The sequence below is a fragment of the Lonchura striata genome, chromosome 5, assembly GCF_050655825.1.
Source record: "Lonchura striata isolate lonStrDom1 chromosome 5, ASM5065582v1, whole genome shotgun sequence".
Classification (NCBI taxonomy): Eukaryota; Metazoa; Chordata; class Aves; order Passeriformes; family Estrildidae; genus Lonchura; species Lonchura striata.
In genome coordinates, this window is record NC_140707.1 from 29,867,779 (window position 1) to 29,892,746 (window position 24,968).

General features: G+C 39.5%; 1 protein-coding gene across 1 annotated transcript in view; it reads left to right on the top strand.

Annotated features, from left to right (window-relative positions):
- Positions 1-24,968, top strand: part of LRP5 (LDL receptor related protein 5) — a 132,514-nt gene that overhangs the window by 24,293 nt on the left and 83,253 nt on the right. Inside the window, exons 2-4 of the mRNA XM_021555189.3 lie at positions 5,648-6,044; positions 20,005-20,202; positions 23,734-23,930. Of these exons, the coding sequence (XP_021410864.1) occupies positions 5,648-6,044; positions 20,005-20,202; positions 23,734-23,930 (792 nt within the window). The remainder of the gene's footprint in view (positions 1-5,647; positions 6,045-20,004; positions 20,203-23,733; positions 23,931-24,968) is intronic.

The following is a 24,968-nucleotide window of genomic DNA, read 5'->3' on the forward strand; positions in this document are numbered from 1 at the left end:
GGAGTGAAGCCAAGGAGTCCTGATTTTTTTTTTTTAATCTTGTGTCCTAAAACTGCTACCACCTACCTCTGTGCTGGAGCAGGAATATTCAGTAATTTACTTATTGCACGGGGAATTTGCTTTATTTTCAGTAATGTGTTTTGAGGATGACAGCCATAGCCCTGTGTTCTTCAGGGAGTCCACAAGGCAAGCTGAAACTTGGGTCGAGTACGTGCAGTTAGTACAGGAAGATCAACATTCACTCCTCTGACGTTGATGATTTCCCAGCACAGGAGGGACATTGACCTGCTGCAGAGTCCAGAGGGGGGCACCAAGATGATTAGAGGGATGGAGGACCACTCCTACAAGGAAAGGCAGTGAAATTTGGGGTTGTTCAACATGGAAAAAAGAAGGCATTGAGTTGACTTAGCTGTACCTGAAGGGGCCTGCAAGCAAGATGGACAGGGACTTTTTATGAGAACATGTAGTGACAGAACAAAGAGGAATGGCTTCAAACTGAGAGTGGGCTTAGATTGGATTTTAAGCAGAAATTACTGTGAGAATGCTGAGACCTGCAACAGATTGCCCAGAGAAGCTGTGGGTGCCCCATCCCTGTCAGTGTTCAAGGCCAGGCTGGAGGAGGCTTTGAGTGACCTATTCCAAGGTCTCCCTGCCCATGGCAGTGGGGAGCTGAAGATAGATGCTCTTTAAGGTCTCTTCCAACCCAAACTGTTCTGTGATTCTATAACATCCAAGGTCTAAGCCTCCATATGCTCCAGAGAGAGCTGGACAAGTGTTGTAGAAGTGGTTTCTCCCAATTAATTTATGGCTTAGGACCCTACAGTCTTGTTACTGCACAACAGCTATTTTTAAGTCTAGAGAGCTGATGCATGCTAATTCCATGTCCTGCCTAAGAGTTTCCGTAACATGGTGCAGCCTTGGGTGCAAAAGTTGTGACATGTTTGTTTTTTACCATCTTGCATGCCTGTGGTAGGGGTGTGTGGGGTTCTTTTGCTCTTTGGTAATAAATGTTTTTGTGGTTTGGGACATTGACTGCTGCAAGAATTATGCTATTCTCTCTGTCCAGCCATACAGATGGCTTAACCACAGAGGTCTCCATTGCAATTGTCCTGTTAAGGTTTGAAATAATATTTAAAATATAAGTTGGTGCACATGCTGTAATTTTGGATAGCTATTTTCGCTTGTATGCTTATTAAAATGAGACCCTTGTTTTATGTTGTGTGCCAGGTTCCCAAGATCCTTAGTTGCTTTTCTTAAAATCACAGTTAAACCTTTCCATGAACTTCAGCCTAGTTAACCAGTTTAGGAACTGGTAAGTTAGGCTTTTCTCCTATGTGCTATACACAGGAGTTGTGTTTGTTCTGTGCTTCTGGTGCTTTCAAGGGTGGAAATCATGCATGTGCCTCAGTATTCTCATGTCTTTCTATTTTGGCTTTAAGGGGAAGGAGACAAAATGTAGGCATGTCAACAAGTATGAAGCAGTACTATAAATATAACTTTTTAAAACTCTTGCTCAACTTGTCTTAGAAGTGTTGCAGCTTTGCAAAAAACCAACAACTGATGACAAATACACTGTTATCACTCATTATCATCTTAGTCTTAATATGTATGTTGAACCTTGTCAAACTGGTTTTTAGAAAGCTATTACTGAAACTAATAGTAAAGACCATATAGTGCAATTTTTCGTTGTTTGTTCCATGCCAGTTTACTGAGGCTAATAGGTACCCCTGAAGCACTTAATAAAATTCAAGTGCTCTAAATGGGCACAATTAAAACAATGGAAGTTGATGACTGAATTCAGGAATTCAGAAACTGATACTGTTTATGGTGGTCAACCAAATAAATTATACAAAAGCGTACAAATCCTCCAGTCTTAAGTTATGTCTGCACAAAACAACTTTCCTGATGCAGGTGAAACAATTTAAATTTAGTAAATGGCCACAGACGAGGAGTGAGCATTTAAAGGATCAAAGGCAAAGCTGGAAACTGAACCCTTGCTTGATTCCTACCCTGTCTGACCAGGAGTGTTTCCTTTTCTGCAGTTAATGGACTGATGAGAAGCTCTGTTTTCACACAATTGTACAATAGGCTTCTGTGTAGATAGCTCACTACATTGTCAAGTCAAGGGTGTTTTCCACTTAACAGAAAACCACAGGAAAAATGGTGGGTTTCTACACAGAAATAATATGTCTTTCTAGAATGAAATGGTTTTGATCAAGTACTGCATGATCCAAGAAAGATTGTAGAATTGCTGCAAGAAGAAATTATGTAACTTTGTGTAGTTCAGGCTGTTATCTCTTTAGAGTTTATTTGAAAATTTGAGAGGTTTCAGGTTTGGGTGGGTTTTTTTTGGTGTTTTTTTTTTTTTTTTTGTGTCCAAAGGCTGTGAACTGCAGCGATGTACAGACATTTTAAATATTGCCTATTATGGAAAAATATAAACTGTTCTAATTGTACTGAAAAAGAATACTTTTTTGGTGACTTCATTAAAATGTCGTTTCAATTGGGTGGTAATAGACTGGATAGGAACAGTTTATCCTCCACATTCAGCATTCATCCTTTCACTGTTTATTCTTCTATTTTTTCGAAATAGAAATGGTGTTTCCCTTTTCAAGCAATTTGCAGTTGTCAGGAGTATTGCTGATCAAAATAGAGCAAAACACTCATTGTTCCTTTGAATCTCTTAACCTTCTAACCATGGAATAACTTCTCAAGGAAAGAATATTTCCTCCTGTGAAACAAATAAGCTCATTTGCAGGTTAATGGTAAGCAGTTATTGCTGCTTTTTTTGGGTCTCCCCCATCCCTCTCCTTAGAAACTCTTGTTAACTTGCTTTCTGGTTTGTCTTGTCAAGAATTATGCAGTAAAGAATTAAATGCATCAAGGATAAAAGTGTTCTGTGGACCATCAAGCTCAGTTCAGGACTGAGAAGACAGCATGGTTTAGATTGGTCTTCATATTCTTGAAATGAAGTTTTGATTCTGCTTTCATGTGGGATTCAAAATAAACTTGTATCCTCCATGGGTGGGATGGCCTTGTATCTCAAGTGGTTTATTGATGGCACAGCAAATCAAGTGTTTTGTCAATGCCATTTATTTTGATACTTTTTGAGCTTCATTTCTCATTCTCATGCCTTAAAAACCCTGTTGGTTGTAATTTTCTAGAGTATGAATATATATTTTGAATTGCTAAACTGTTGAGTAATTTTATGAAGCGATATGCTATGTGTGTGTCTTTCTAGAAACACATTTGTTGTCTTAGCTGCCTCTTTCAGATTTACTGCTTATTAACTGGGAAAGCTGAAAAGTTGAAAAGTTCTGTGAACTTTTCTTGCGACATCTTGGAAATTGTATTTAGTGGAATCTGCAGAGTTACTAGAACTAACTTTGCCTTCTCATGAGCCATCACATTCTGACCTGAAGTGATAAATACAAGACGGTGGAAGTACATTTAGGTACTTTTCTGACTTTTGTTTTATTTCCTTTATTTATGTGAGAGACATAGGCTTTCTTCAGCAGCATTTCAAGCAAGAATTACTGTAGAGAAGCAGATCACTGTTTGTTGGCCTTTTTGTGATTTTCTTGTTTGTTTATTTTCCCAACCAGTATTGCTCTAAAAGGGCTCTGTAACCATTTCAAAAGTAAAATTTGGAATTAAAAAAAATAGGCTGGTGGGGAGGAGCAGAGAAGTGAATATAGTTTTCAGAATCAGAGTTCTGCCTTCTCTTTTTGTCTTTCTCAAAGGAAGTGGACTTGTTCTTAAAGGGGATAAAACCTGGTCATTTTCAATAATCAATCAGTTTAGAGGAGTGTATAGTGCACTGAAGTTCTAATAACACAGTTGCGAGCAGGGCAGTGCGATTCCCCTGCTGGGTGTTCATGGCCAGCACAATGAGGCTGCACTTCAATCAGGACATCTCTGAAGAACAGAAGTGACGGAGAACACAGCAGTTTAGTGCCTTATCTGCCTGCTGCTGCCCACTGTGTACATCAGCAGGGAAGAAATCTGCTGAAAGGGATGGGGAGCTGGGATAATGTTGATACTGATTGGATTAGACATTTTTCATGTCTGATCTTTAGTTAAGAAGCTGTTGAGTTCTTCTGCTGTTGATTGGACTTGATATTTCAGGTTCATTTTTCCTTTGTAGTAGCATTAATAATGCCTTCAGTATGGAAATGTCTAGATGAAAATCAATCTATTCAGATTCCTCTAAACAAGTTTGTGGGACAATATTTAAAAAAAAATTCTACATAGGCTTTTTGCAGCTTTGATCTTTGTCTGGATGTGGGGCTGGTTTTGTGAGGCAGTGTGCGTAACTTGAGAAGGTCTCTGCCCCAAAGAATTTGTGACTTGGAGCCCTCTAACATGAAACTTCCCAAGTGTTCAAATGTTTTGATACAGTGCCACTTAAAACAGACGTGGCTATGGGGAACCAATCAGCTGCAGAGAAGAAAACAAGCACTTGGTATTTTAGACTTTTTTTTGTCTGTTTGCAATAACTAACCTGTTGGATTTTCCTGATACTATTCGTAGTGTTTTTAAAGATTGAGAGAAGGGCTTGGCAAGCCAGCAAAATTAAATAGGAGGGTTACTGAGACATCATTTCTTAACAAGTAATTCTTCTCAAGCTGTATAAACTTCCCTGAGTTAAATATTGTAGAGAAAAAAGATACATCTTCAGTGAAACGTTAATGATAACAATTGGTTCTCTTTGCTGTCCAAGACCCTCATTAAAACCACCTGGTGATGTAAATTACATCAGCATACTTTTCCTTCAAAAAGCAAAATAAAACAATCTCTTTCCTGGCTTTGGGGGGGAAAAAGACCATGGAGAATAATAATGAAAACTCTGAATTTTTATGTATGTTTTTGAGGTCATCTGAAGGTGTGTATTCTGACTGAGGTCTTTGGCCTGCACATAAACACATTAGCTGTTGTCAAGGATGTGCAGAGGCACACACTCTCCAGTGAGAATGTAGCCAGAGCCAGAATTCACGAGACTGGCAATATAGCAATGACAGGGCAGCCAGCATTGCAGACCTGCAATTCAGACACTGTATAAACTGTCTTCTTTTTTAGAAAGTGCAGGAGAAATTTAATCTGAAAGATAATATCAAGAAGTAACTCTTACATACAGTAACGTGAATTTAAAACTGAAGGTATTTATATGACAGGCTTGAAACATAGGAGATATATTCTTCTCTATTCTATGAGTATTCTATGAGCTGCTCTGTTCCATGAGTAGCAAATTATTGGACCTGTGCTGACTGTGCATTGGAGGCAGCACGTCAAATGCAATGGTTCCATATGAAGCTGGGACTCAGCAGGTGACTGGTGTAGAACTCCAGCAGCTGCTGCTTGAGTTAGAAAAATTGGGGTGAGATGGGGGAAACTGGGAAACCTTTGTCCTTTTGCTCTCGCTGTCTCTTTCAGCTAACAGCAGTCTTCACAAACACCCCTACTCTTCCATCTCTCTTTTACACCCCTGTCTGACATAGGGAAGGAACAGGTATTTAGATACGGTGACACACTGTACTCCGTGTCCTGCCAGTCTGGGAGAAGAAATCCTCTGCCACATACATAGCCAGCTCTTGAACATCTGTAGGTGCCTGTGATGCTAACACGTTTCCATTTTTTCCTTCTGCAGCATCTCCCTTTCTGCTCTTTGCTAACCGGCGGGACGTTCGGCTCGTGGATGCCGGAGGCACGAAGCTGGAGTCCACCGTGGTGGTCAGTGGTTTAGAGGACGCTGCTGCGGTCGACTTCCAGTATTCACAGGGCATCGTTTTCTGGACAGATGTGAGTGAAGAAGCCATCAAGCAAACTTACATTAACCAAACTGGGAATGTGGTGCAGAATGTCATCATTTCTGGTCTGGTTTCCCCGGACGGCCTGGCGTGTGATTGGATTGGGAAAAAACTTTATTGGACGGATTCAGAAACCAATAGGATAGAAGTAGCTAATCTCAATGGAACATCTAGAAAAGTCCTCTTCTGGCAAGACCTTGATCAGCCCAGGGCAATAGCTTTGGATCCGGCTCATGGGTAAATATTAATTTGGCTTAAATGCTTAAATGGATATGGTGGTGATTTATGTTAAGTTTATAGTTCTGAAAAGAAAAGGAACACATAACCTTTTGTTTCATTTAACATTTTCCTGAGGTATTTTTCTCAAGGTCTGTAACTGAACATATGTTTGAGCTTAAATATTTTGTGGCAAGAAATGGTAGCCCAGACCTTGAGCCAAAAAGAAAAATACAGCTGGTTTTTAGGTGCCGAGCCAAATATTCAACCAGTATAATTACCTGGCTTATCCCATTGCACTTTGGAAAAGTAATTAATTTTCCAAGCTTTTTATTATTATTATGATTATTATGATCTTCTCAGTTATCTTGTTTAGTAAGTTAACTTTGTTTTTATATGTGATGTCTATTTAATGTAGACAGCAACATGTGAAAGTCTGCATGCGTTGAAACAGGAATTCTCACTTGCTATGCTCTGGTAAACAAAATCCACGGTATTTTTAAGTGATGATGTTGAATAATAATGTTTGTGCCAGCAAGGGAAAGAATCCAGGTGAAACTGTTGATTCTCAATGCTGTAAAATGACCATATTAAGAAGTAATGAGTACACGCTGCATGTGTCATCACTTCTAGTGCTCTAAAAAATACTTGTGTATATGCATGGTTCCTCCCTCCCTCTTCAACCCTCCCCAGGGTTTCACATGTGCCTTTTGCCCTCCCTGTGCACAAGCAGTGCTGATGTTGTGTCCTTTGGGCCTGGCATTTATTGCAGTGATGACTGCAGATGTGCTGTGCTAGATGAACCTTCATGAAAATGAGGAAAGAGAACTCAAGTACATTTCTCTTGTGTGCATGGATCCACACAAGTGAGCTGGTTTGCCACTGATCTGCTGCCATTTTCACAGTACTTTCTCAGAGATCACTTTTTCTTCCTCTAGGGTATAGATAGGTGGGTTTTTTATCTGTAGGAAAATCTGGCATTAACTGATATTTTCACTGAGTCTGTTGTCTTTGCAAAATGATGCTGAGTTAATGAAAGGGGTTAGTATAAACCATAAAAATAAAGTATTTGGTGGTTTATCCTACTCTGGGAGATGGACATTGTCTTGAGAAACTACCTGCTTCAAGTGTATCAACAATGAAAATGGAAACTAGCCAACAGAGGGCAACTTAAGATGACCATGTCAGCACCTTCCATGTCACAGACTGGAACTTCAGTTGTTTTTTCAGTGTTTCCTGTATAAGATTTTACAGATGGATGTGAGGTGTTACAGGTACATTTATGATTAATACATAAAGGGCATACAAAGGCTAAATGAAATTGTGTGTACCCAAAGAAATAAAATACTTAGTTTTGTTGACTCGTCAAATGCTGGAGCTGCTGGTATCCTTTAGAAAATGGCTGGAAGGGTACAGCCATTACCAGTGAAAGGGGAAGTGGAGTGACTTTGTTAGGCCAAAGGACTTTTCCAGAGGGGTCCTTATCCCTGCCTTCCTTACAGATGCCTTTAGGTGAAAGGAATGCTCCCCACAGCAAATTCCTGTATAGAGATGTTTTAAATAAATTAACAGGAATCCTGTTGTATCCTGACAGCAAGTAATCTATGCATAATTAATTAATGTTGATTCATTAGATGTAGAGTTCAGTAGTGTATTTAAAGAGAGAATATGATGTTAAATTGAGTATTTCACAGTGAGGTGGATTACAGAGAGTAGTATGGCACTTTGCATGAAATGCCAATGCCAGGTTTACTTCTCCTAAGTGGGTGCAGTTCCTTGTCTTTTGACTGATTCTTTAAGTGTTGAAATAAAGACAGGTTTGCCTGAAAAACTAATACATTATACTTAAAAGAAAATTTAAAAACTCAGACATCGCATATATTTGTGGAATAAAACATTCAGGTTTGCTTTTACAAGCACATCATTTCACCTGGTAGATCTGAAATATTTCCTAAGTGCATCTGAGAAATGGTGATTTTGGCACAGCAGGCTCTGGGGTTGAACTCGCATAGAACCACGTGTTCCTTGTTCCAGGTATTCTCAGGGAAAGAAAAATGGGTGCCAGAAGGAGAAAAGAACCATTTAATAATATCTTATTTGTCTTTTTGTTAATAAGTTTTTGAAATCGGGTGGCTAATACTGTCAGAACTGTATGAGATCAGAGCACCAGAGTAAGTTTGTGGGTTTTTTCCTGGATCATAAAATGTGATGAAGTTCAGACAAGGGTTCTTAAAACTGGATGAGGCAATCTGTCAGTGGCTAGTCATTTGCTTTCAGTTTGGAAGAGGTTCCAATATGAAACCATTCCATAGATGTGATTTTTGTCCTTTTAGCAGTTTCTACTATAGAAGTGTGGGTGAGGAGCTTAGAAAATGAGGAAGAAAACTTCATTAGTCAACTTTGGTTTCCAGAGGCAAAATGGAACAAATAAGGAGATTGCAAATGCTTAGCTGATATTATTAGTACCCAAACATGGGTTTGTCTAGAAGGCTCCAAGTCAAACAAGTCTGATTTCTCTTGAGGTAATAACATGTTGTGCAGAATGGTGAAACTTTCTCTTGTCTTCTAGCTTTAGTAAGGCTGTTCTGCAGAGGTGGATGGAGGACTGTATGTTTGCAGTGGGGTGTTACTCCCAGAGTAGTGTTTGCTTAATAAGTAGGTTTTAGTCCATTCTGAGTGTGATTCTTCAAGTCATAGACTACTTTGAGAGAATAGAAAAGAACATATTGAATATACAGTCATCATCTCTCAGGAACACCAGAAGTATAATGACCAAGCCTTAGGACATTGGAGAGGGGCTAAGCTGACTTCTGGAGTTTCCTTTTGAAGCCTGTTATTTTGTGATTTCCAGCTGACATTCAGGAGTATGATTTTTCAGATGTTCTGATGGGCTTCTTCAGTAGTAAGTCAGATGATTGTGGTGTAGTGACATTTTTAAAGAGAGCTGCACCTTTTGCATACTCAGCCTATCTTCCTTCTTTAAAGGTAGTGATTATCTCTCAGTTATGACTGAGAAAGAGAGAATACTCTTCCCTAATGATCATTCAGTCCATTCCTAAAATTTCATTTTTTCAGGCAAGCTGTGAGACAAAGCTTATCTGTGGGTCTCTCTTCTTCCCAGAGCTAGTGAAAATCATTCACTGTACAGGATCTTCTGATATGCTGAAAGACCATCATAATTAACAAGAGTTGGCTTAATATGTAATGACATCCTTTCCATACACATTAAAACTTTCTTGCTGGACCCACTGTATATTCTAGGAATTAAAGGAAGCATGTGATATGTGATAATCCAATTATTCTTCCCTGACATGAGGGATAAACTAAGAAGATAGAGGTTAGTACAAAACATTTTTCTGCAAATTTGCTGATGCTTTGTTTTGAACATTTAGATCCCAGTCCTGCTGTTGGGTATGTTAGGCTGAGTTTGTAAATGGAGGACTTTAGGCTAAATTCTTGGTAGTGTTTTGTAGAACATTAGCATTGATATACATTCTTGATAGGTAGACCGCTGATGGGGGCCTCAATAGTGTTGGTGTTACTAATTTTGAGTTTGCAGCCATTGCATAAGTATTTACTTGTTTTCAGGATAGCAGCTTATAACAAATCTGAATTTGTTGTATGTAAAGATTTTACTCAAGCCCAGCTCAGTGAGGTAGCTCAAATTCCCTGCAATGAACCCATGCAAAGAACCTGTGTCATGAACATGGTCTGAAGAAGGAGGAGGAATGTATTTGAAAAACAAGTTTGTATCACGTCGTGGCAAGCAAACTTCAGTTTCCTGAAAAAAAGTCTTCAAAAGAATGCATGAATGAGTAGCCAAAACAAATGATTTAATTCTCAGTCCTGTAGTGAAGGTCTTAGATCTGAACACCCTAGAATGTGTGTTGACAAGGGTCATTAAATCTATGACATAAAAATCTCAATGCTTGCTACCTTCTCCATTTAATGCAGGGCTCAGATTCTGAGGATCTATAGCATATCCATAATTCTCATATCTGATTTTCACTAAGTGCTTAATGAAGTAGTTAGTTCACATTATTAAAGTCTAGAATGTATTAGAGATATTTACTTTGGTTAATATAAATCTTGAATTCCTACTTGTGTGATGGCTGCTGTATTGCCTTGGACTGTCCAAGTCCAGGCTGCATTTTCCGTAATTTACCTCGCTAAGCAGACAATAATGCTTGAGAAATTTCTGCCCCCTGTGTTTGCTGAAGCACAAAGAGCTAAATGAGACATCTGTGAAATGTTTGTGAAATTATTATTTTAAGGAAAGATAAAAAACGCTTGCCTCAAGAAAAGGTATTGCTGTCTTGTGGGGTTTTTGGTGTGGGTATAACCACAGCCATCACTTGGTGTAGTCACTGGGATTGTTGAATTTGCCATACCTGAGCTGGCCTGCTGACCCTGGTGGGATGTGTAGAAAGGATGAAAGAGGAGAATAAAGACATTTGAACTGGTTTAACTGACTGAAGAAAAGCTGCAAACTGCTGTCTCCCATTTCCTCCCTCATTTTCACTCCTAAAGTCTTCCATGGCATGGTGTGGGGCTGTTGGGCAGAGGCAGTGCTGTGCCAGTGGACCACCACAGAAGCTGACTTCATTTATGGAGCAATTCCTTTTGGAATAGCAAAGCTTCGGGGAAAGGAAATAAGATACAAATTAGAATGCAGCAATAAGAAAAAAATTACTGAGTACTAAAAATAAATCATCTGTTTTGGCATTCTGCAGAATGGCTATTAGTTCAGAGATTTAAACAAGCCTAATCGTGTCTGAACAACATTAAGGGATTGCATGCCATAGCCTGGCTTAGCCATTGCCTCAGGTTGCTTATAGCAAATCACCAAAATCTGCAAGTAGTTGCTGTCATTGACCTAAAGTATAGTTGGCACCAAATAAAGGATTAGATGGTAAATGCACCAAACAGGATATTAAAAATGGATATAGAAAGGACTGCTATCACAATTAGAAAGTTTTCAGTTCAGAGTCTAAAATTAAAAGCCTCAGACATGCCTAGTTGTTAATCCAGCGTTTCCTCAGTGTCACAGCAAAGCCATGAACAAGACCTGGAGCTGTTCTAACTCACAACTGTGTTTATGTCAGCACTTCAGACTGCAGTGGTGTTTGCTGATGATTCACCAGGACCTTGGTCCCACACAGCAGCGTGGCAGGTACTAGAGGTTAAGCATGTTGGCCTGCTGTGTTGGAATTACTGGGATCTATATGAGCTGCAGTAGACTGAGGCTTCTGAACAAATAAGCCTGAATGGTGACGTCTTTTTAGCAGTGTATCTTCTGGTCTTAATCTCTTTTGGAATAGTTGAGAGGAGAGGGAATAAAACTTGTGACTGTTGCAAGTGGTGGAGAAGAAAAGCAAGGAACATCCTCTGAGTAAAGACTGTGCTTTTTAGAAACCCTGACTCATGGCTGCTTGGTTAAAATTCAGAAGATGCCCAGGTTTTGAGTGAAACATGCTTATTGCTGCCTGAAAGCTAGAGATTAGTTTATGTCCTGTGTGCTTCTAGTTTGTAATTAATTGCAAGTATAAAATTATTTTGAAGCTTTTGGTTAGTTACTTGAAACTCTATAATATATGAGTAGCACAATTATTATCTTAAAATGAAAGAAAAGTACTCAACTGTAAAATTGGTTCACGGTCATATCCAGTATCTTGGTATGGCAGTAATTTCTGGGACTTGGAAAGCTTTTGATTCGGGTCTCCAAATAGCTGCAAATAGTCTCATGCATAAGAAACTTGAGGTTTTTGTGAGAATTGTTATTTACTTTATTTTTTGGATTATTGTCCTTGATGGTGACAGCCTTTCTTTAAATAGTTCATTAGTCTCCTCTGCTTATTTCTCCCTTTTCCTGCTCATAGCTATGACTAAAGGGCATATATTGTTCAAAGACCTTTAACTCCATTTGAGAGCAGACCTGCCTGTTCACAGATGATAGAAAAAAGTCATTTACTTCTCCCCTACCCTGCAAAATTACATGGGAAAGAGGTGGAAATGTGAAGACTTCCTTAAAAGCCCCACTGAACTCCCTCCGCTGTTTGCACTCTTCCTTTGCTACGTTTCTGTGATTCCTTTTATCCTGGATCCTGGAGACTGATACTTCTTTGCCCTGTACACATTTAGTCTTATTAAGTTTGGGAATTGTATTCTTATCTTCTAAATTTCTATGCCATTTCTTGAGGGAGCAGAAGGAACAACAGGATTGCTTTAGTTGTCACAGTGCCAGTGTGTGTTGCAGTGGTTTCTTGGGTGAAGTCAGGAATGCACTGGCACCAAAGAGGTGATGGAAGGTTTTTGATTAGATGATGTAATTGGGTGCATTTTATAGCTGCATAATGTGGAGATCATGGCATATACAACATGTTGGTCTGGTTGGACTGGCACTGTTCTGTATGTCATTAATGAGTTGCTTTGGTTTAACTCAAAACATGTTTCTAATTTTTTTTTTTCATGTAAAATTGAGCATTAGTATAAGCTGAAGGAAGAATTTTTCCATGTAACCTGCTGAGGGTGTTCTCAGGGTTTTGTTTGTTACTGTGTTTGAAATTACAAGGGTGCAAATGAACAAACTTAAGTTGCATGCCTTGACAAATTCCTGACTTTAGCTGGAGTGTACCTTTCCCTAAACATTGAGTTAAAGTGCAGCAGCACGGTGAAACGTTTGGTTTGAGCTAACCATTTGAGCAGTTGTGAGATCTGTGGATAAGAGAGCCACCAGCACCTCACACTTTTGGATTACTGTTGCTGAATACATTTGCTGCACCCCATCTTCCATTAAGTCAGTACAATGTGTGCATACAATTTTTTTGACCATCCCAGGATTTTAATTCAGTGTTTCCTTATGAAGAGAGGAAGAAATCTAGGTTTAACTTCAGGTAGATGTAGTTAAGTAATGACTGGGTCTAGCTCACAAACTGATGGAGAGTTCAGCAGTTCATTCTGCACTTTTTCATGTGAGGATACCCTGAATTTTGAATGCTTGCAGCGTGTCTTAGAATGGGTTGAATGTAGTGAGATTTGGACTATTTTTCCCATTCCTAAAATAAATCACATTTTATGAAAGAAGAAGGGGACCTGGGGTTAATGGACTGACTTTGAGACAACCCTTGCTGTCAAGAAAGCCAGCAGCGCTCCTGGGCTTCCTCAGAAGGAGTGCTGCCATCAGACCAGAACCTCCCTCTCTGCTCAGAGCTGTGGAATGACTCCTCAGCAGGACAGGGACATGGACATGCTGGTGTGAGCCAGTCACAGAGATCATTAAGGACATCTTACCAGTGTGTGTTTTAAAAGAATAAATCAGAATAAAAGACACTGTTGGAAAACCGTAGTGGAGAAGGCTGGTTTCAAGGGTTTTGTTTGCTTTGTACACAATTTTGAATACAATGTGATTAGTTGTAATGATTAACTATTGTGGCACGTTTTTGGGTTTGGTGTAATGATTTTGTCAAGGACATCCAGGTCTCAAAATTTAATGCTTGAAAAAAGAAAAAAGTAATTTGAGTAAGTAATTTGCAGCTTAATGCTATGTGGGATAGACATTCTTCTGTAAACAGTTGGGGATATTTAATTTCACAGTGGAGTTTTTGTAGCTTTAAAGGTGGGATGGAGGAAGTAAGTTTTAAATGTGCAGGAATCTAAACTTCATTGCAATTTCCTGTAAACTCCTGTTTTGTGCCATGGGCTTGTATAAGTTCAAGAGCATTGTTGAAATTGGAGAAGTTTGTACTGATTTATATCATCTGTACAACTGGCCCCTTTTGTGTAAGCAGGTTATGTAAGGTTTGGCAACTGTACTGCATTTTGGGAGATGGAAAAAGTGTTTGGGCAATGTTGGCTGTTTTTTATTATGTCTGTGATACCTTCCAGCTCAGATGGCTGATTGACTGCTCTTGGAGGGCACAGCCTTGATTTCTAATCTTTGTGAAAATGATGACAAGAGACATGAGGTGCTGGGAAATAAAAAATGACTTGCACCTTTAAGAGTGAGGGGAAATATGGTCTTCATTCTGGTTTTGCTCCTGCACCTGGAATTTTAAAATGAGTTAAGCAGGGGAAAGAAAACAAACCAACCAAACAAAAAAACCCGCCCAAAAAGAAAGCCGACAAAAAACCCACTGGGGTGCAGTTTGCCAACTTCAAAATCTGTTTGTTTTTGCAAGGTGGTTTTCAGTCCTATTCTTCTGATACAAGGGAAGCACCATTTAAGCCCTGATTCAATGTGGTAATTTATATGCCAAAACTCAGGGACTTGTTGACTGCAGTTGAATTGCATTTAATTAAGTTCTAACTAGAAAGCTTGGTTGTGAAGCATGCAGCTTACATATAGAACTTACATATTTGTAATATATGTTACATATTTGTAATATATCTAGCACATTACATATATGTGCTTACATGTAGAGCAGTAACTGAATTTTATGTATTCTCTTGGGTCTGGCTTCTGGATCTGGCTTCCCTAGCTTCTGGCTACTGGGCTGGATGGACTGTTGGTGGCTGTGTGTTCAGAAGAAAGTGTACATTTACATCATAGCCTTGATGGAGCTTTGGCTTTTGATCTGCTTTGTTCCAGCTCGTTTCTTTAGTGCAAGCGAAGTGGTGTAGCAGATCAGTTTAGGACAGAATTGGTGCAAGTGCTGTGAAATCAAATTATTATTTGATGTTAGTCTCTTTTTTTGCCCTGCCTCTACTTCCTTGCTGCCTTGGAAGTCTGGAGTTCAGGTTTAAAACCAGAGATGGAGGGAAGACACTTAAACATCTCTGACCCACAAGTTTGTCCAAGGTCTGCTTTTTGTTTAGAGCTTCGGTAGTGCTGCTTGGTTACTTTTATTTTATTGTTTTTTTAAAGAGCATTGATTTGTGATAGCTGCTGCTTAGCAGTGAGTTTTGCTCACAAGGGCTTTTTTTCTCTCATTAGCTCTTTAGGAATTCCTGTTTTCATTTTCTTGGACAGCCTCAGTGCTGTTAGACTTTTGTTGACCTGTTGCCATGCAAGGAGGATGTAAAACTCAAGATGCTGGATCTCAGTCCTAAAATGTGATCGACCTAATGTGTACAAAGATACTGGTTTTGATATTTTTAGTTTCTTACAGTTGTTATGGCATACCCTGGCCCAGGAGTATTTAAAACTCTGGAATTTACATTTAAAAACACCACCATCACCACAAAGAAAATCAACCAAATAAAAAAACTACCCAAATGCTTGCCTTAGGCTCTTCATTGTTATTCAGTGTGCATCTTTTCAGCTGGCTTCAAAAACTGGGAGGCATAATAGCACAGGTAGTGCCAGACTGAGATTCTTTGCTTAGTCTACTTATTTTTCTGAAATGTTATCTGGTTTAAATACTGGAGGTTTTTTAAAATGGTAAAATGAAAATGATAGGGATTGTTAATTTACTGGATGCCTGAAAATTGGTTCTATTTGAAAAATAAAAAAACCCATTCTTGAACCATCATTTGTCCCAGAAACATTGATGATGTCTTGACTATTTGAAAGTGCTTGTTTTATATTGAGGTCAATAAGAGATGTGGACTCTTGAGCATTCTTTAAAAAAGATAATTCAGGAAAGCCTTTTTTCCCTCCTCTACTGAAATAGTATGTCAGTTATCACTCCAGGCTCCTGAATTAAGGTTAATTTAAATCAGGATGAATCAAATCAGTTCCTACATTTAAGCTGTTAAAGCATGCAGATTAATTTCTTTCTCTGAGAAGCTACTTGGAGCTTTTTGCTATGTTCTCCCCCTGCCCAAAAAGCTCTAACACAAAAACTTTTGTGTAAGAATTGATTCTGTAGACTGGAGGCATTTGACAGGTGCAAGCTGTAAGACCTAATTATTACTTCAGGACATTACTAAAATCTTTAATTTCTCCACTGTTTTCCCTGTGTTCCTCTTTCTCTGATGAACCAGCTAGTGCAAGCAGATTTCAGTACTTTTGACAGGAGAATAATATTTTTAATGAGATCCATGGGCTCTTGTTAGCCTTTGTCTTTTTCTTCGTCACAAATCATAGCAAGGAGGTTTTCCACCTGCCCCAAAAATTTCTCTTATTACTGTTCCAGTTAAGTTTGCAGTGCTGGTTTAGCTACGTTTGTGTCATTCTTTCCATAATAGCCATGGATGTTTCTTTTCTTTAGGATTTATAACTTGTGCAAAAAAATTTCTGTCTTCAGGTTACTCTGTGTTCCAGCCAGGACACTGTATTTTTACCTTAGTTTGAACTAGCTTTGTCACTCAAAATAGAGGAGGGCAAAATAAAGGAAAACCGGATACTTTGTACATTTTTGAAAATCCCTCACAGGCATGCAGTTCAAACATGACATTTTATGGTTTGTTAGTCTCATGTCCAGTGCTCTGTTGTACCTTGTGCAGAAAAAAAAAAAAAAAAAAAAAAGAGCCTAGCTGTTAGGCTAAAGAAAGGTGGAAGAGGAGGGATGGAAAGGACTGACTGGAAAGGACTGAACTAATTGTAGACTCAAAGGTGATTGATGAGAAGTGCCTGTTTCTCCTCTGGACCAGTTTCACAGGTGGCTTCAGCTGGCTGGTTGCTGCCCTTATTTGCTCCTTCTGTTTAAGCATCACTGCTGCAGAAACATTGGCAAGACTGATTATTTGCTGAGGTAATTTAAAGGTTTTGGGTCTTCTCTTTTTTTTTTTTTTCCTTGTAGAATACTAATGTCAACACCAGGGGTGGGCATGAGGGAAGAAGTGCTTCATTTGGCAGTGGAACGATTTTAAATGGGCTCACTTAGACCAGAGAAGGTCAGTCCCTGTCATAGAAGCAGCTTCTTAGATTGATTTTAAAACTCCCAATTCAAGGTCTTGATGTGCTGAGAGATCCCCAAAGCAGAGAATTCTTGGCAATTCAGCACCTGCTGCCTGATGAAAGGATGGAAACCTCTTTGAAAAGGATGCAAAAATTGTATTTGCCATTCCATGGCTTGGTGTGTGCTCCTGTGATGGACCATGGGATTCTGTGGAGCACACAGAGGGAAGGAAACCATTACATCTTTAGGTGTTTGATTAGTGCAGAGACTCAGTATACTCTGAAAAGTTCACTGAGAAGATCAGCTTTATGATACTTGAGGGACTGCAGAGACACCCTGTTGTCAGATCAAGGTGGTGACAGGGTATGTTGCTTTAGAAAAGTCCAACTGAGCTAGAAGAGCTTTGAAAGAAAGCTGCCTGCATTCAGATTGTTTTCCATGTTGTCTAAGTGCATCTTCATCCTGCTGACCCTTCCTTTGTGGTGCAGCTACTTTGCTAATACCATGTAGTATTAAACCTTTGAGTAACATTGAGCTTGGTGCCTGCTAATGAGCTGAAATGTAGAGATGCAATTTTCCTGTGACAAATTTGTGTGTGAATTCGGAAGTACTACTTTTGTACAGCAGTCTCTGTGAGGCCAAGGGTAAACGCACATCACCTATGAAATTAAATGACACTGTTTTTTGGGAAGAGGCTCTTGAGTTGGAGCTCCTTTAATATCATAGAAAAGCCATGAAGGCCCTTTGGTTTACAGATTTGGGGTTTTTTTCCTTCATCTGAATGCATTGAGAGTGCAGGCTGAAATTTTAATGGAAGGCCTGAGGAGAGGAATTTTATTCCATAATAATTTAGGATGTTTTTTCATCCTTTTAACCTGCTTTAAGGGTTTAATAGGACTTAGCTAGTTTTGTCTCCTTTGTTTTATCTTTTCAGTAACTTTCATGGGATTTTTAATTTTGGTCTAAGCTCCTTTTTAGCCTGTACTTACAGATTTCAATAGCCATATGATATGGCCCAAAGTCACTTCTAATAGCCACATTTTTCTTCATCCAACAGTCTATCTTTTGTCTGTCTTTATTCCTGTAGAGTTGGATGCAGATGGTGCAAGCTCTAGTGCAGATGAGCTGGATCAGACAACTGATTAGACCTGACCAAAAATGGGTATTTGGCCATATCAGTTTCACAGTGTGATTCAGCAGCTGGTTGTGCAGACAGGTTTTTTATGTCTGCTTTTCTCTGTCTTTAGTTGTTTGTCAATAGCTGCTTCCTCACACAGTCCAAGTTGCCACAAATTACAGCCTGACTTGTTAAGGAAAACCAAAATGAGTGGCAATTTACATTCATAGGTTGTCCTCTGAACTGGGGCAGCTCTCAACTGCTGCTGCTGCTTTTTCAGGAGCTGTCAGTCTATCCTGGTTGCTGGAGCTGAAGAAGCTTTGGGAAGGCATCTGGGGATATGAATGTGTCTCAGCCACTCTAATGTGAGCTATCTCAGAAACCGGCAGACTCACCTGTGTGGAAGGTTTTTATTTCAATTAGAAAACTTGTTTGACCTCACACTCGGGTGTATTGTGATACAAGTGAGCAATTTCTGTCTGGTTATCTATATTCCCCTCTTTAGTGGGGTAAACTGCTCATGACTGTATATGCTGCTGTGTAGATGCTGTGACTGCCCCAGAACTGGAGATCTGCCTAAAGTGGGGTGGAGGATGCACATGGAGATCAGAGCATTTTAAGGTTAAGTGTGTTGTGAGGGACATTTGCTGGTGATAACTGTAGAGCTGCCTGTTCCTCCTCGGATGAAATGATGGCCCCAGCTGCAGGTAAAGCAGCTGCAGAGCCTCTGCAGTTTGCAGGAGGATCTTGCTGTGCAAAGGGGAGACCACCCTGCAGAAGAACATCACAGCAATTACAAATGAGTCCCTACATCATCCCTGAAGTGTGGACAGGATTCTCTCTCATAAAATAAAGCATAAAGCTTTTTTTGTATAAGTGTGTTTTCAAAATCCATGTTCATTGACTTCCTTTGTAGTTCCTACTGTGACTGCACAGCAAGTGCTGTTTTCTCAGGGGAGCTAAGAGTGAGATAATCCGGGTTATGAAACATCTGGCTAAGCATTGTGCAGGACTGAATAGATGTCTCTTTTCCACGCTTTTCTGGAGCTCCAGTGTTAGGAGGACTTAGCTCAGATGCTCAATGCTCTTGCCCAGCTGGTGCCATCTGGTGCTCCTGTTGATCTAACACTGTGTGGGGAACCTGGGGAGGTGATGGGTGCAGTGCAGGTCCCTGGTTATGTTTGAGAGCTTCCTCAGGGCAAAGGCTTTCTCACACAGAGCCATGGCCCAAAAGGCTGTAGTGGCATTGGGGAAGCAGTGTCCTTTCTCTGAGCACCCTGAGGCAGCTGTGCTAGGAGCTGCCTGTGTTGTGTGTGCATGTGGAACTTGCAGGCTGGGTATGTGATGCTGGGTAATGCTTACCAGCTGTCCTCTTCTCACCAGAGCATTTCTCTTACAGAGTGCTGTCTGTCCTCTTCTCAGCAGAGCATTTCTCTTGTAGCTGCACAATCTCAGCTTTTCATGCAGATTCGCCACACTTTGATCTGGTCCTTTCCAATTAGTACGTGCTGTAATCTATTGTAAATCCATTCAGGCTACTTAAATTGTCCATTGGTGGAGTGACAGGGAAACTGGGAGATGGATGGGAATGGGGAAAAAAATACCCCAAAATTTAATATCTTTCTAAGTTTCATGGATTCATGATTTATTTTTTGACAGAAACAAATTTCAGAACACTTGATTTTATTCTTTTTTTTCCTCTATGGATTTGCATAATGAGGTTAAGCTGTGCTCATTGCCTGCTTGGATAGTTATTCGGAGTGTGATATAGGATATTAACTTGTAGTCACTGACCACACAAGGATGATACTCAGTTGTAAATGCTTATAACAATCAGATACTGCTCAGCATTGGAAGAGAATGGTAAATACACAGAGGCAAAACTTGTGAGATGATTTAATGAAGGACTTCTTTTGAGCCCTGTGGGCCTGGGGTTTGATTTGCTTTAATAAGTGTGTAAAAGTTTTGAGAATAAACCCTGGTGTCTATACCCTGCTGTATGTATGTACCACTGCAGGCTGTGCAATGAGCTGCTATCCTAGCATGTCTTGTGGCCTCATCTGTGTGTTTGTGTCTCTTTCAGATACATGTACTGGACGGACTGGGGTGAAACACCCCGAATAGAACGGGCAGGAATGGACAGCAGCATGCGAAAGATAATTGTTGATTCTGATATTTATTGGCCAAATGGACTCACGATAGATCTCGACGAGCAGAAACTTTACTGGGCTGACGCAAAACTGAGTTTCATTCATAGAGCAAATCTGGATGGTTCCTTTAGGTAAGCTCTCTTTTGCCTATAGTAAGGTCTAAGTTATTTCTCACTTTTTGTGTTCATTTTGAAATGAGACTTTTTTTCCCCCCAGTAGTCTAGAATAATGCAAATACCATATTTTTTTTAATGCAGTTCTTAATAACCTTGCAAAAAACCCTTCACATACTATAAAACTGATTTTAAGAGAAAGAGTGTTTGTATCAGCATTTCACTATAGACTGTTCACAGCCTTCTTGTACAGCAGGATTCTTCTTTTTTAGGCTCTTACTTGTCTTGAAAATAGTTGGAAATGCTTATTCATGACCCTAGAAAATATGACATTTAACCTTGACTGGGATTTTACAGTATTTTTAATGTTTTTTTTTTACCAACAAGAAATACACATTGAGTCACACTTGTCTGTGGCCCCATCTAGAGATGTCCTTTATGTCATGCCTATTAATTAACCAATTTGGGGGTTGTTTCAAACAACAAGCTTTTAGGAAACAAATTTTCCTAAAGCTTGCTGGAAAGCACAGTGTGGAAGTTTTTTGGTGGCTGCTGTCCAAGTGTGCTGTTAAGTTTTGGCTTCTGTAGACATGGAGAAATGACACTTTAGGCAGGGCAGACTTAAGCATTTGAGATTGCATCTTCAGTTTGGGGCAGTGCTCAGTGGGCAGGTTATGTTGGTCCTGAAGGGTGAGTGTCACATGCAGTAAAATGTCCTGCATTTTACATTGAAAGAAATCTCTGCATTGTTATTTGGCTCTGGTCTTCAGGTAGTTTTAAATGACATTTTCATGATTTCATAACATTGTAAATGCCTGTGTCAATAAAATTGTTTTGCCCTGGTGAAAAGTTGGAGGAGTTCTATTTTACACATTTCTGTGTAATAGAATAATATGTCTTCCCCCCCAAAAAAAAAATGTTTCCATGGTGTTTTTATTTTTTTTTTCTACTGAGTTACATTCTATGCCTGATTTTCACAGTCATAAAAGAGCAATAGCAATATTGACATCCTTTATAAAACATTCCCAAGTTCCTTTGAGGGCACTGTGTAAGAACTGGATAATGGTGGCATTGTAGTAAGTGACAAGTATTGACTGACAGTCCAGAGCAGAGACGAGGGAAAAGGCCTTTGTGGAAGGCAGTGGTAGCTCCAGGTTTGTAGACAGAAAAAAAGATTTTCATATAATTCAGCATGAATACGTTTCTCTGATTTGGTGGTGAGTGGCAGAGTTTGAGGTTTCCAGGCTGTTTCTGGGGTTTTCATGCACATACACAGACTTTACTTGCATATGTGTGTAAATCTTTAAATATGAATTGGCAAGTAAAATCTATTCTGCTCATTTTAAGGTAGAGAAAGGCCACCTGAAAGGAAGCAAGACTGAATAGACCAATTCCAGCAATCTATTCAAATTACTTCATGATGGATCAATGCCCCACCTCCCAAACAAGTTTCTGTTGAACATCAAGTAGTATTTGAGGAAAAAATAATGTATTTTGCATTAAGAAAAAATTGGCTCACTCCTGCATATTTTACTGAGCTGCTAGAGCATGTAAATGCACACTTGAGGTCAGAATATCCCTGTACAGGGTGCATTCTGGAAGTCCCTGATGTGTGACATTACGTGAACTTTTAGGTATTGTCCAACATGATAACTCTGAAAGTGTTACAGATATTGATAAAATGCCATGAAGATTGATCTTAATCATAACTTCTTTTAAATGAAATTTTTATTTATTCCCTTTTCCATTCCACTGATCAATGTTGAAACAGACTTCTGTGAAGCTGGGACTCCTGGATTCTGGTGTTAAGGTGTACTTCAGTAAGGGCTGGATGGTAACTTTAGAAGTTTTTTCTGTTCCTTAAACATGGAGCAAACGAGTTTCACTCATCCATGACAATAAAGAAATCTGTGATGTTTCAAATGCTTCCAACCCCCCATCCCAGAATCCATTCAGGATTACCTCAAAATTTAAATAAAAAGGAAATTTGCATTCTGTGTGGTGGATTAATGTTACTGGAGCACTCTGCCTGTTAGCAAGCTTCAATTTGCAACCACATTTTCTGGAACTATTTCAAGGGATGTAATTACAGGAGAAAGGGAGACTTGATATCTAAGAATGATGGAAATAGGGGCAATACATAGTGGAAAGCAGCTGTTACGATATTAGGATACAGCCACTGCTGTTATTAGTTAAGAGGAAAGAGCAATGTGAGGGTGGAAAGAGAAAGTGAAATTAGTATTTGTATTTATTCTGTTGTGTTTTATGTTAAGAAGTAGTGGCAATTAGAATTTTTAGAACAGTTTCAATTTTATCTCTAGAAGAGAAAGATTATTAATAATTTTGTTTTCTCATGTATATGCTGGTATTTTTGTGCATGTGTCAGTCCATTTTAAACTTGTCCATGTCTGAATATATATCAAGAATTTTGGAGGTGTTTTTTATTCCCTTCTACCCTGGAAAATGCAGATAATTACCTATGCTGCTCAAAATGAGAAAGAGTCCTTTCCCTGCCAAATGTTAGGTGTTTTTTGTTTTTCCTTAAACATCTTCACTGGAAACAAATTGAAGGCATATTTAATAGAGGTATAAGAAAATTAAGTTCCTCATTTTCCTTCAGGATGAGACTGAGATTTCAGCTTTCTCAAAGTCATATGATGAAAAATTCTGAATAATGCTTTGCTGTGTCACAACACTGGTTTGAAAGGTGTGTGCATACCTTTGTGTATACATAAAATGCATGGATTTTGTGAAAACTGAGTACCTAGTGTTTTGACTGAGGAATTGTCCAGCATCTTTTCTTTGACTCAATAAATATCTTCAAAACTACTGAATCTAAATTATATGCATTTATTGCAACAGGTGTAAACTTTGGGATCCTGTGAAAACATGTTAGAAATGTCATGTGTTTTGTGGCTTCCAGTTCATCTAATCCTTGGAGGTGTGGCTATATGTCATTGAAAAACCATCTCAAATGTTTCTGATTTGTATTAATTATAAATATTTAGTTTTAGGAAAAGCATAACTGACCTTTGCTCTACATTAAAAATTAGTCTGAAAAATATTTACTTCTGCTGAAGACAAAGTTAAGAGGAGGTAATTTAATGAGACTCCTAGGTAATTTCTGCCTTTTTCTCCTGGAAGAAAAGATTGAGTGCAACTGAAGTTCTGAACAAAGATGTCATATACTGCTGTAATCAGAGGAGCACTCTTTGAACCTAAGTTTCCTTGAAAAGTCACTTGTGTTTGGGTATTTGCACAGCTCCAGAAGTTAAGGAACTTAAGGGGTCAGTGTAGAGCCTGAATCAGATACCTTGATGCTCTGAAACCCAGTATGTTTGTCTCCTTGTTGCTATGAAGGGATAAAACCTTATTTTACATTTTTCAGTCTGCTTGTCGCTTTTATCACCAGGTGAATCTCTTGGTGCTGTGAATTTGTTGAAAGACGACAATTCCTACAGAGTTTCTACAGAGCGAAATGTTTTCTCGTGTGTGTGGTAACAAGTGAAAGCAATCAATTTTTTAATCTTTACTCTTTCTCCCAAAAAGGCAAAAAGTTGTCGAAGGTAGCCTTACTCATCCCTTTGCCCTGACGTTGTCTGGGGACACTCTGTACTGGACGGACTGGCAGACGCGCTCCATCCACGCCTGTAACAAAAGGACGGGAGAGAAGAGGAGGGAGATCCTGTCTGCCCTCTACTCGCCCATGGACATCCAGGTCCTGAGCCCGGACCGGCAGCCCTACTGTACGTCCTGCTTGCCCTCAAACCCTGCATGACTGCTGCTCTCTGTCAGGGACAGTGTCAGCCAGGAAAGTGGCCAGCGTGCAGTTTCAAAGGATTGGTTGCTAGACATGCTTGAATCCTGTGCCTTGCTTTGAGTGTTCTGGCCCGAATTTGTGTGAACTCACTTGTTGGAGCTCAAAATATCCCTCAGACATTTTTGAAGGTTCTGGGCCCAGGTCAGAAGCATTTGAGACCCTGGCAGGCAGCTGGAAACAGCTGTGATTTTGGGTTTGAACCATGGAATGAGTTACCAACCTTGCAGGAAGAACAAGAAGTCACAAAAGTTTAGATATTATAGTAGAAATAGTCACGAAGTAGAGGGAAGAATTTTGTAATGCTGTACAGGGGGGTTTTAAGTCCTGTACAGGGGGTTTTTAGTTTTGTACATGGGAGTCAGAAGTTTTAAGATGGAGGGATTTGGGCCTGTCCTGTCATCCCTCGTTCTTCTTCCTTACCTTCATGTTCTTGGTGATGTTGGCACTTATGGATTGGTTTAGAGTAGAAAAGCACCATTTAATATAGGTAGTAGGTATTGGGGATAAACTGTAAACATTTATCCTGTAATATATCATATAAAAGACAGCAGCAGCCCTGGGCAGGGGGAGAGAAGAAGAAGACAGCAGACAGAGAGGGTGTCAGGGGTGTGTGTGACTCTGCCGGAGCTGCTGAGCAAACTGCAGTAGCCAGAGAAGACAATCTTTTAGATAGCTTGCAATAAACTGCCTTGAGACCAAACAACAGAAGCTATTGAGCGTTTCTTTGGAAGCACGGGTTGGAGGAGAGATTTTTCCACCACACGGAGCCACCCCTGATCTAGGGTGGTCTCCGGCATTCACTCACTGTCCCAGTTGGTAGCAAAATTCAAAATCCAGTGCAGTATTTCAATGACTTTTTTTGGTTTGGAAAATTTGAACAAGAACGGTACCAGCTTACCTGGCATCATTTTAATGCCATTGTTTTAAAGACAGCTATCAGAGATGCTTATAATTGCTTTTTTTC